Source organism: Chiloscyllium plagiosum, chromosome 23 (assembly GCF_004010195.1).
Source record: "Chiloscyllium plagiosum isolate BGI_BamShark_2017 chromosome 23, ASM401019v2, whole genome shotgun sequence".
In the NCBI taxonomy this organism is placed as follows: domain Eukaryota; kingdom Metazoa; phylum Chordata; class Chondrichthyes; order Orectolobiformes; family Hemiscylliidae; genus Chiloscyllium; species Chiloscyllium plagiosum.
The window spans coordinates 57,500,899-57,513,396 of record NC_057732.1 but is presented as its reverse complement, the minus strand read 5'-3'; the positions used below and the strand labels follow the sequence as shown (position 1 = coordinate 57,513,396).

The 12,498-nt window shown below is 40.9% G+C and overlaps 1 protein-coding gene across 3 annotated transcripts in view; it reads left to right on the top strand.

Moving 5' to 3' along the window:
• The window catches only part of LOC122561888 (integrin alpha-E-like), a 354,449-nt gene that overhangs the window by 4,530 nt on the left and 337,421 nt on the right, over positions 1-12,498 (top strand). For all 3 annotated transcript variants that reach the window (XR_006315137.1, XM_043714220.1, XM_043714221.1), the window contains exon 2: positions 10,308-10,413. Coding sequence is in view for 1 of the 3 variants with exons in the window: in XM_043714220.1 (XP_043570155.1) it covers positions 10,308-10,413 (106 nt within the window). In the remaining 2 variants the exon portion in view is untranslated. The remainder of the gene's footprint in view (positions 1-10,307; positions 10,414-12,498) is intronic.

Sequence of the window (12,498 nt, the reverse complement as noted above, 5' to 3'; positions counted from 1 at the left end):
TAGATAGGATAGTGAAGAAGGCGTTTGGTATGCTTTCCTTTATTGGTCAGAGTATTGAGTACAGGAGTTGGGAGGTCATGTTGCGGCTGTACAGGATATTGGTTAGGCCACTGTTGGAATATTGCGTGCAATTCTGGTCTCCTTCCTATCGGAAAGATGTTGTGAAACTTGAAAGTGTTCAGAAAAGATTTACAAGGATGTTGCCAGGGTTGGAGGAGAGGCTACAGGGAGAGGCTGAACAGGCTGGGGCTGTTTTCCCTGGAGCTTTGGAGGCTGAGGGGTGACCTTATAGAGGTTTACAAAATTATGAGGGGCATGGATAGGATAAACAGACAAAGTCTTTTCCCTGGGATCGGGGAGTCCAGAACTAGAGGGCATAGGTTTTGGGTAAGTGGGGAAAGATATAAAAGAGACCTAAGGAGCAACCTTTTCACGCAGAGGGTGGTACGTGCATGGAATGAGCTGCCAAAGGATGTGGTGGAGGCTGATACAATTGCAACATTTAAGAGGCATTTGGATGGGTATATGAATAGGAAGGGTTTGGAGGGATATGGGCTGGGTGCTGGTAGGTGGGACTAGATTGGGTTGGGATATCTGGTTGGCATGGACGGGTTGGACCAAAGGGTCTGTTTCCATGCTGTACATCTCTATGACTCTATGACTGTTGCTAATATCAAAAAATCAAGGGTCATCTCCACCACTTGGGATAGTACTTAAGCAATGACTGTGTAACCAACTATCAATTGTTAGGAAATAATTATATTCAAATTGGATCACCAAGCTCTAAACTCGTATGAAAAGAATGATAACAATGAAAAGCTTTTTTAGATATTCTATTATCATATGACTAACATTATGGCTTTGTTCATTAATGTTTTCAAATTTTAGGTATTGGTATAAAATATCAAATATTGATTTTATTGTATCAAATATAAAGGTGAAGTCATTGTAGTCCTACAGGACCATCAGGCTGCTCATTCATTACAGAGACGATTGGTAGTGATCTAACGTTAGGGTTACTATGCCTCAGGCTGGGGGAGATTTGCTTGTTATTGAGTTGGCATCCAGCACAATGATAAAGTGAAGGATTTTAATTTCACGGAAAAATGAGAGTACAGAGTACTCGAGTAATGCAGCATGGAAACAGGCCCTTTGGCCCAAACTAATCCATGCTGACCCTGGTGCCCCCTCAGCTAGTTCCAATTGCCTGCATTTGGTCCCTATCCCTCTATGTATTTTATATCCATATACCTATCCAAATATTTTAAAAATATTGCTATTGTACCTGCCCCAACCACTTTCTCTGATAGCCCATTCCATATATGGTAAAAACAATGACTGCATATGCTGGAAACCAGAGTTTAGATTAGAGTGGTGCTGGAAAAGCACAGCACTTCAGGCAGCATCCGAGGAGCAGGAAAATCAGTGTTTCGGGCAAAAGCCCTTCATCAGGAATCCATGTATGCACCATTCTCTGTATAAAGAAATTGCCCCTCAGGTTCTTCCTAAATTTTTTCCCTCTCACCTTAAATCTACATCCTCTAGTTTTCAGTTCCCCATCTGGGCACTATATGCATTCATCCTACATATGCCCGTTATGATTTTATATACCTCAATAAGGCCAATCCTCATTCTCCTTCGTTCCAAAGAATAAAGTCCTATTCTGGCCAACCTATTCCTATAACTTAGACCTAGTAGTCTGGCAACATGGTTGTTGAAAGTGGTAACAGAAATTTGCAATGTTTAAAGGGTTTCAGACAGTCAATTCCTTACTTTTTATAATTTTCTGCAGTCTGGGAAAAATGGGAAAAAACCTGTTAGATTTTCTGAAAGAAACAGGGCTTCCTTTGTCCATTTTAAAATGACAAAACAATAACTTGTTGGGCCGAAGGGCCTGTTTCCACACTGTAAGTCTAATCTAAGTCTAATCTAATCTAATCTAATCTAATAATTATGAGAAAGGGAATTCAACTGAGTCATTTTCACATTATGAGAATATAGTTTGATTATTGTCTTTAAGACTACAATATTGTACTACCAAGGTTGATTGGATAAACTATTCTACTTAAAATATCACCAAATATGGCAAGTACTGAGAAAAATGAGCTGTGTTACATAATGGGTTTCAGTCTGTAAATGTCATTTACCTCATTAACCTCAACTGCTGCTGCAGCTAGATTGAGTCAATTCTGCAACAGGCCACTTCCCGGCTCACCAGAATTGAGTCTGCTATTCTCGTATGTTTCCTATGGGTGCTTGAATACAAACTGCAATCTTTGAATAGTTAAGTAGCTGAGATTTTAGTTTTGCAATTTGTGCTGTCACTAAGAAAAGTGCTGAAACCATGGTCTGTAGCACATCAAATCCATTTTATTCAGCAATGCCAAACCTATTTTGGTGGGTCTAGAGAGATACAATATTTAAATATAATTATATTCTATTAGTTCTCTTTCCTGTAAAATAAAACTGACAAACAATCCAACACCCAAAATAATCAGCATCTTGAACATAAACTGAGACCAAAAATGACAGACAATTTGAAACAGTAGTGTCACCAGGGATATGAGATAGCAGATTCATTTTACTTCAAAAAGGACAAAAAAGGTTATGGCAGAATTGTGATTCCTCCGGACTGGAATGAGGATATATTTCTTCACTCTAAGGGTAATGAACCTACCTCAGAAGCGGAGCTGGGACACTGAATACATTCAAGAGGGAGATAAATAATGTTTTAGTGTTTAAAGGCATCAAAAGGTATGGGTAGAAAGCAGGAATATGGCATTCAGGCAGAGGGTCAGCCATGATCATACTGAATGACCAATAGGTTCAGAGGGCCAAATGACCTACTGCTGCTTCTAGTTTATATGCTTCTATGTCATGCTTCAATGTTTTTTCTCGGCTGATGTGAAAGGACAAAATGTTATCACTGGCTATAGGTGAATTTGCTTGTACCTAACTCTCTTGCTGGAGTTAAATATATGTTCCTTTCACCTATGCTTTTGGATGTAGCAGTGCTGGAATACTCTGAGATGAAACTTCATATAACTTGTACTGATGGCAGTTTTCTTTTTCCAAATTCAAAATTTTCAAATTGTTCATGTTATCTGGATTATTAGCGGAAGGCTTCTTGGATTACTGGTCTGTTAACATTATTTCTGTTTCTGCTTTGGTTGTGTTACCATTGTAGACTAATATCCATATACTACATACCATTCAATTATATTTGTTTTGTGATTGGATAAATGCTCAGTAAAATGCCTAGCTAAATTAACATCAAGTTTTGTTTAAAAATACAGTACTGTTCATGCTAGAAATCTGGAATTAAACAAAGAATGCTGAGAACTCTCTGCGGATCAGGTAGCATCTGTTGAGACGGGAGTTGTTAGTGGAAAGGTTAACTGTGTTACTCACTTGACAGATACTGGATGACCATTAAGTGTTTTCAGCGTCAGTTTTCATACATATTCTTGCAATTTATCTAATTACCGATTAGGAGTAGTCAGCATGGCTCTGTGAGTGGGAGATCACACCTCACAAATTTGTTAGAGTTCTTTGATGAAGTGACCAGGAGGGTTGATAAGGGCAGGGTGGTAGACTTAGTCTATATGGATTTCAGGAAAGCCTTTTCTTAAGGTTCCACATGGCGTGCTGCTCAGGAAAGTTAGTTTGCATGGAATCCAGGGTGAGCTGGCAAATTGGATACACAATTGGCTTGATGGTAGGAATCAGAGGTAATAGTGGAAGGATGCTGGTTGGACTGAAGACTTGTGACTAATGGTGTGGTTCAGGGGTTAGTGCTGGGCCCATTGCTGTTTGTTATCTATATCAATAATTTGGATGAGAATGTACAAGGCACGATTATTAAGTTTGCAGATGACACTAAAATAGGTGGTATCGTGCAGATTGAGCAAGGTTACCAGAAATTGCAGCAGTACCTTGATCAGCTGAGGAAGTGGACCGAAAAATGGCAATTGGAGTTTAATATAGACAAGTGTGAGGTTTTGCATTTTGGAAAGTCAAATCAAAGTAGGAATTTCATGGTGAATGGTGGGGCATTAAGGAGTGTAGTGGAACAGAGGGACCTTGGAGTTCAGGTGCACGGTTCTCTGAAATTGGAGTCACAGGGCAGTCAAGAAGACTTTCGGCACACTGGGCCTTCATCAGTCAGGGCATTGAGTAGAGAAGTTGGGAAGTCATGCTGCAGTTGTACAGAATATTGGTGAGGCCGGACTTGGAGTATTGTCTTCAGTTTTGGTTACCTTGCTATAGGAAGGATGTTATTAAACTGGAAAGAGTGCAGAAGAAACTTACAAGGATGTTGCTGGAACTCAAGGGTCTGAGTTATAGAGAGGTGGACAAGCTAGGACTTTTTTCTTGAGAGTATAGGAGACTGAAGGGGGATTTTATAGATGTGTATAAGATTATGAGAGTCATGGACAGGGTGAATACACTCAGTCTTTTTCTAAGGGTTGGAAATTGAAGACAGGAGGGCATCATTTTAAGGTTAGTGGGGAAAGAATGAAAGGGAACCTGAGGGAGCAACCTTTTTAGACAGAGGGTGGTATGCATATAGAATGAGCTGTCAGCGGAAGTTGTTGAAGCAGGTACATTAACAACATTTAAAAGGCATTTGGACAAATACACGGATAGGAAGGGTTTGGAAGGATTTGAGCCAAGTACAGGGGTTACTGTGTATGGAGGTTTTGGTTAGCATGGACCAGTTTGGGACAAAGGGCCTGTGTCTGTGCTGTAGGACTGTATCACTCTATCTGGATTATTATAAGGCTTAAGTTTTAAAATGATTTCATGGGATGTGAGTGTTGCTGGCTAGGCCAGTGTTTATTGCCCATGTCTAGTTGCCCTTGAAAAGATAATGGCAAGCTACATTTTTGAATCACTGCAGTCCATTTCTGTAGGTACACCCACAATGCTGTTAGAGGCAGAGGTCCAGGATTTTGACTCAGTGATACTGAAGAAGCATGATATTTCCAAATCAGGATGGTGAATAACTGAGAGTGAAACTTACAGATGGTGATATTCCTGTGTATCTGCTGCCCTGGTCCTTCTAGATGGTAGTGGTCATGTGTTTGGAAGTTGCTTTTTGAGGATCCTTGGTGAATTTATGTGGTGCTCATTTAGATGGTGCACAATGTTTCTATGGTGAGTCAGTGGTGAAGGAGTGAATATTGTGGATGTGGTCCCAGTATTTCGCATTTAGAACAATAATATGTATTCCATGCGAGGTAAACAACACATCATCTAGTAGTCATAAGTTCACAGGAAAACATCTTCTGTAATTTCTCAAGCAGATAAAATCTGTAACAATAATGTTTAGTTTTTGTCTCTCCAAAATGTTTTGATTGGTCAGTTTAAAGGATTCTCCTGCTCTTGGATGCTACCTGATCTGCTGTGCTTTTCCAGCACCACACTCTGGACTCTGATCTCCAGCATCTGCAGTCTTTACTTTCTCCCAATTTAAAAGACATGCCTAATCATGGGTTTCTTAGGTGGGTGGGTCCTAACATGCATGGAGGAACTTGAGGCAGGTGGAATATGTGACATGTTTGCAGATTGCAGTGTCTGGTGTCAGTGGTTGCAGAAAGAAGTATTTGGTGGAAAACAAAACAATGGATGATAAGGGGAAACCAAAGATAAAAATACCTTGGCAAGACAGATCGTTCCTCTGGTGGGATGGAAGCTTAGAGATGGAAAAAGGGAGGTGGAGATGACATATTAGAGATGAAAGGAATGGAATGGGAATCATAGGATCGTAAAATAGGAGCAGAATTAGGCCCTTTGGCCTCTTGAGTCTGCTCTGCCATTCAATCATGGCTGATAAATTTCTCAACTTAGTACTCTTGCTTTCTCCTCGTAAACTTTTATGCCCTTACTCATGCTAATATTAGGAATAGGAGAGTAGCGAGGGAAAGTGTAAGTGAACTCAAGGACAAAGAAGGAAATTTATGCATGGAGTTAGAGGAAATGAGTGAGGCCCTTAAGAGTACTTAACATCAGTATTCACCAAGGAGAAGGATGTGAATGATGGTAAGATTAGGGGGGAATATGTTGATACTCTAACATGTGTCAAAATTAAGATGGAGAAGGTGTTGCTTATCTTGAAAAATATTAAGGTTGATAAGTCCCAGGACCTGACAGGATCAATCTCAGGATACTGAAGGAGGTAAGGGAGGAGATCGATGATGCAAAGATCTTTGTATCCCCTTTAGCTACAGGTGAAATCCCAGATGACTAGAGAATAAGGGGACATAAATTTAAGGTGAAGGGTGGAAGGTATAGGGGAGATGTCAGGGGTGGGTTCTTTACCCAGAGAGTGGTGGGGGCATGGAATGCGCTGCCCGTGGGACTGGTAGAGTCGGAATCATTGGCGACCTTTAAGCGGCATTTGGATAGGTACATGGATGGGTACTTAATCTAGGTTAGAAGTTCGGCACAACATCGTGGGCCGAAGGGCCTGTTCTGTGCTGTATTGTTCTATGTTCTATGTTCTAATAACCAATGTTGTTCCTTTGTTCAAAAAGGCAACGGGGATAATTCAGAAAATTATATGCCAGTGAGCCTGAACATGCAGATATTATAGCAATATTTATGGGGCATTTAGACGCATGATCTGATAGATAATAGAGGGATATAGGCCATGTGCAGACAGATGGGATTAGTTCAGAATAACATGATTCTTTGGCACAGGATGTGCAGAAGAGCCTGTTTCTGTGCTGTAACATTGTATGTTCTATGTTATATTCCAAATGTGGCCTAAAGAAAGTTTATAAACCTGCAACATGACTTGCCAATTTTTGGTGCCCTGACCAATGAAGGCAAGCATGTCATATGTCTTCTTTACCACCTTAGCCACTTGTTTTGCAACTTTCATGCGGCTATGGATTTAGTACCCAAGATCCCTTTGTATATCGATGCTCCTAAGGTTCTGGCCATTAACAGTACACTTTCCTCGTGCATTTGATCTCCCAAAATGCATCACCTTACATTTGTCAGGATTTAACTCCATCTGTCATTTCTTTACCTAACTTTGAAGCTGATCTATATTCTGCTGCATCCTTTAATATTCTTTCTTGCTCTCTACAACTCCACTAATTTGTCTGTCACCTGCAAACTTGCTATTTGGACCATCAACATTTTCACCCAAACCTTTTATATACATCACAAACAACAGAGGTCCTTGTGGAACACTGATGCTCACAGACCTATAGTCAGAAAAACACTTATCCACAACTACCCTCTCTGACCAACCCAATTTTGTATCCAACTTATCAACTCACCGTGGATTTCATGTGATTTGATCTACTGGACCAGCCTATCATGAGGAATCTTGTCAAATACTTTAGTAAAGCCCGTGTAGATAATGTCCAGTATCTTACCCTCATTAACTATCTTCGTCTTTTCCTCAAAAAACTCAATCAAGTTTGTGATATGAGAACTCCCCTATGTAAAGCAATGCTGACTACCCTTAATTTGTACATTCTAGTTTTAATTCCAGATTTCATTATTTGGATTTAAATTCCACCATCTGCCATAGTGGGCTCCAGGTATTTGCTAGAAGGAAACATAGCTAATGTTGATAAGTCTAGAGAAAATAAGGAGGAGAAAGTTAGAAAATAGTGAGAAGCCTGAATAAAGTGGAAGTGGAGAAAGTGTTTCCAACTAGTAGGTGAGACTAGGACTCAAAGGCCCAACCTCAGGGTAAAGGGACAACCATTTAGAACTGAGATAAGGAGGCATTTCTTGAGCCAGACGGTGGTGAATCTGTGGAATTCATTGCCACAGAAGACTGTGGAGGCCAAGTCATTGAGTGTCTTCATGACAGAGATTGATAGATTCTTGGTTATGAACATAGAACAGGATAGCGCAGGAACAGCCACTTCTGCCTACCATATCTACACCGACCATGATGCCATTCTAATTTATCCTATCTGCCTGCATATGGTCTTTATTGCTCTATTCTTTGCCTGTTCATGTGACTGTCTAAATACCTGTTAAACATTGCTATCATATCTGCTTCTACTACTTTCCCGGCAGTGTGTTATGAGCACCTACAGTATCACCCTCTGTGATCACTTGTTATAAAAGCTCAACTGATTTACAGTATTAATGTCATTTAGGGAATGAAATCTGTTGTCCTTGCCTGCTGTCTACGTTAGTCCAGACCAACATGTGGAGGAGTCAGTGTTAGACTGGGGTGGACAAAGTTTAAAATCACACAACACCAGTTATAGTCCATCAGGTTTATTTGGAAGCACTAGTTTTCGGAGTGCTGCTCCTTCCATATAAACCATAACCTGGTGTTATGTGATTTTTAACATCAAAGTAGTTGACTCTAAACTTGCCCTGATTTCAAGAGCAATTAAATGCTGGTCATGACAGTGATACCAATATCCCACGAAATGATTTTAAAAAAGCTTACTTTTAAATATATTTTTATGTGCAGTATCATAGTCCCTGAGGTTCCCTCATTAAAATAAAAGTGGCTATGTATTGTAACATTCTTAAATTTAACAAGAACAAGAAGCATGAGATTTCTAATTTACTCAAAGATTACTCTTTTTAAACATTCGATTCCTCCTTCCCCACCCCACCCAAACACACACACGCGCACACACACACAACAAAACACAAATAAGGAAGATAGAACAGCAGGTGGTCTTGGTAAGTCAAAAGGATCATTTCCTTTTGGAGGGTTGGTTAGCCCTGCTGGCTGGTTGGCTGGTTTGTGATATAGTGTGATACCAACAGAACAGCATGGATTCATTCCCTGCACCAGCTGAGGTTACCAATGAAGGACCCATATTCTCAATATCTCCTGAGGTATCTAATGAGGGAGTAGCCTTCTAGGACTATAGCAACTTTACCTTATATGGGTGGCACGATGGCATAGTAGTTACGCCATACTGTTGTGGGTGCAAACTCACTGAGCTGAATAGCCTCTTTCTGCACTGTAGGGATTCTATGATCTTCTTTGAAATAAAAAAAATCAGAAGAACACAGTTCCAAATGAGTAGTCCAAAATGACAAAACTAGATGAATTGTTTCCATAATACTTTTCCTTTCTTTGATAACTCTTCGATGTATGCAGTGATGATTTGTCTTTCGTTCATTGATTGCTTGATTGGACCTGGATTCTTTCTGGTGTCTTTGGGGATTAGATAATTTCTTTCCGCATTTGAAAATGGACATTTCCCTGCTCTTTCGACAGGAGAGAGCAACTTTACAGAGGAAGGGAAGAGAAAATGATCGATGCAGATAGTGCCTCTGGGGGTCTTCTTTCTTCACTCTTTCTCTCTATTATAATTCCCTCACAGAGTCTGTGTTATGGTGCAGCCTGATCAATCAGAGGCTTGTTGCTATGCTGAGCACTCCTGACAAATGGTGCCACTTTGGCTGAACTCAATGTACCCCAAAAAGTAACTTTGACATGCATTTTCTAATACTAGATAATTGTTTTTCCAGTGTAACTGAGATTTATGCATGGGAACTGTAGTAGACTTACAGGGAATTGTCCAGGACATTGAAGATTCGGCTCAACAAAAGTCTTCCCACTGGAGCCCTTTGAAAACATCTGCTTGAATTAGAGAATTCAGAGGGTCTGCTTCAGTTAATTAAAAAGTTACTCAGAAATGGTTAAACTACTGAATAACTACACTAATCCTACCTTACCTGACATGTCCCCAGCTATACCTCCCTCAAACCCCAGTAGCTGACCTGACAGCTCTCTCCTCTACCCCAGGACCTAATGCACCTCCTCTATGTCCAGAACTGAAAGGCCCCCATCATTTGGGACCCAATCTCACCCTTTACTTCCCCTGTTGCCAAAAACAAACTCCCTTCCCCTACTCCAGACCAAGCTCCCCCTCCCTGCTCTGGATATGATGTTCCTTTCACCGGCTCCAGGTCCAATTTCCCCTGATTTCATCTGCTCTAGACCTGACCCCCTCTGACCTCTGCTCCAGGCTCATCCCCCTTCACTCACTCCACACTCAGCATTCATTTTCCTGCTCCATACCCTGACCCTCCTTACCCCACTCTATACCTGACACTTCTTCTCCTGTTCTGAACACAAACCACTTCTCTGCCCTGTTCTCCACTGCCCTCCCCGGACCCATCCTGGTATCCTTTCTCCTGTTTTGTACTCTTCCACCTTCCTCCTGCTTTATACCTGATCCCCACTTCTCCCATTAAGCTTAACTGGGTTAGCTTGCTTGAAAACAAGGAGGTATTGTAGAGTGTTACCAAGCTCACTATTTCTTTGTCTAACCTTTTCTATGTGCATCTTGCAGCCCTGAATACATCAAGAACCTTCAACATTGATACCAATATAAAAGTGCGATTCCAAAATAATGATGGCATTCTGTTTGGCCAGAATGTTGTCCAGTACAGTCATGGGTAAGAACATTTATTCGATTTTACTTTTTAAACTTTGCACAGACTTTAGAAACAACTGATTAACTACCATACTCAGCTGAAAAGACAGGGCAACACTGCTGTTGGCCATTTTTGAGCTCTGAAGGAATCCAATAGCACCCAGGAGATGGTGAACTGCTTGCTGTCAGAGCTTGGGTATGTTAAAAGGCAAAGAGCGCTCTTCCAAGAACTGCTAACTGGTCAGAGGACTGGCAGCTCATCATGCCCAACATTACCTCCAGAAGCAGTGGCTGCTGTTGGGACTGCAGATGATCAAGGCCAGAGAAGAGACCAGGGAATGAATTTAAGTCAGACTTGCTTAGACCTGAGATGTTGGTTAGGTGCATATATCAGCAGGGGCACTCCACTCTAAGCTGAAGAATGCTTCATTAGGAGCATTTCCCACAAATCCTGCAATCCCATCGAGACCACATGTAAGCCACCAGGTATCTTTGGGCAGCCTTCCCCCAAGGTATATCATTCTCTTGCTCCTTCTGCTGCTATTGTACCCAGTGGCTCAATGAGGTCTTTATGTAACCACAAATCAACCACTTACAAACTTCTGGATGCCACCAGGTGAGAAGGATAACTATGAGCTATCTCAACCCTGCTTTAATCAGGCAATAAGGAAGTGGCAGTCACTCCATGACTCAATTTCCATCACAATTTCATAGAGTCACCCCACTCACCCACACAGCCAGCTTCCATGGGGAAAAGTAAGTTATTCCCAATGTAGTTAATTATGTAAACCAGTGGTATGTTGAACATAAGATTAATCTTAAAGCAAAAGTACTGCGGATATTGGAGGTCTGAAACAACAAAAGAATTTGCTAGAAAATCTCAACAAGTCTGGCAGCATCAATGGTGAGTATTCAGAGTTATTGTTTAGGCCCAGTGACCCTTCTTCAGAGTTCAGTTATATAAAATTTATCGCATACCTTTCAGTGATTTTGTTTTACCTTATGATTTTCATTCACATCTTTTTGCTGTAGTGTTCAATGTTTTATGTTCTAAAGTCTGGCAGTAATGTTGAAATAAAATTCACCATGACACTACCACTCCATACCAACTATATCAAAAATAAACAAATCACCTTGTTGCATTGCCTTGGTGCCTGTTTCTGGAAGAAGCCATTTAATCCCTTGTGTATTTTTAATTAATTATTTTGTAGTCTGTTGGTCTTGCTGACTGAGCCATTTTATTGCTCATCTCTATTTGACCAGAGGGCAGTTTAGAGTCAGTCAAATTGCTGTGCGCCTGGAGTCACATGCAGGCAGATTAGGTAAGGATGACAATTTTTACATTTCATCATTTGCCACATCAGGGATTTGGACCTGTATCCGCAGAACATTAGCATTAGCTTCTAGAGTACTAGTGTGGTGACATTATAACTGTGCCACATAGTTTGATGGCCTTCCTGAAAATGAGACAATATGGGTTCTCGGTGGCTGTCCAGCTGGCAGGTGAGATCCCTGTCATCATATATTTGCAGTTCTCTGTAGAGAGAAAACATTCCTTCTAACGTTTCTTCCTCTACTTAAAACCATGCTTTCCACTTTTGCAGTGACATTCCAAGTGAAATAATTTATCAAAAACACAAACAGAATTTACTGGAAAAACTTAGCAGGTCTGGCAGCATGTGTGAAGAGAAAGCAGAGTTAACTTTTTGGATCCAGTGACCCTTCTTCAGAACTATTTGTAGCTAGGAAACTGCACACAATACTCAAGATGTGGCTCATATAAATGCAAGAAGACATCCCTATGCTGATACTAAAATCATCTCATTATGAAGGCCAGCATGCCATTAGCTTTCCTTGCCATCTGCTGCACCTGCATGCCAATCTTCAGTGACTGCTCAACCATGACATCCAGGTTTCATTGCACCTCACCTTTTCCTAAACCACCACAATTCAGATAATAATCTGCCTTCCTATTTTTGCCATCAAAATGGATAACCTCACATTTATCCACATCATATTTCATTAGTCAGGTATTTGCCCAGTCTGTCAAAGTCACCCTGCAGCCTCTTAGCATCCTCCTCACATCACAGACTGCCACCCAGCTTAG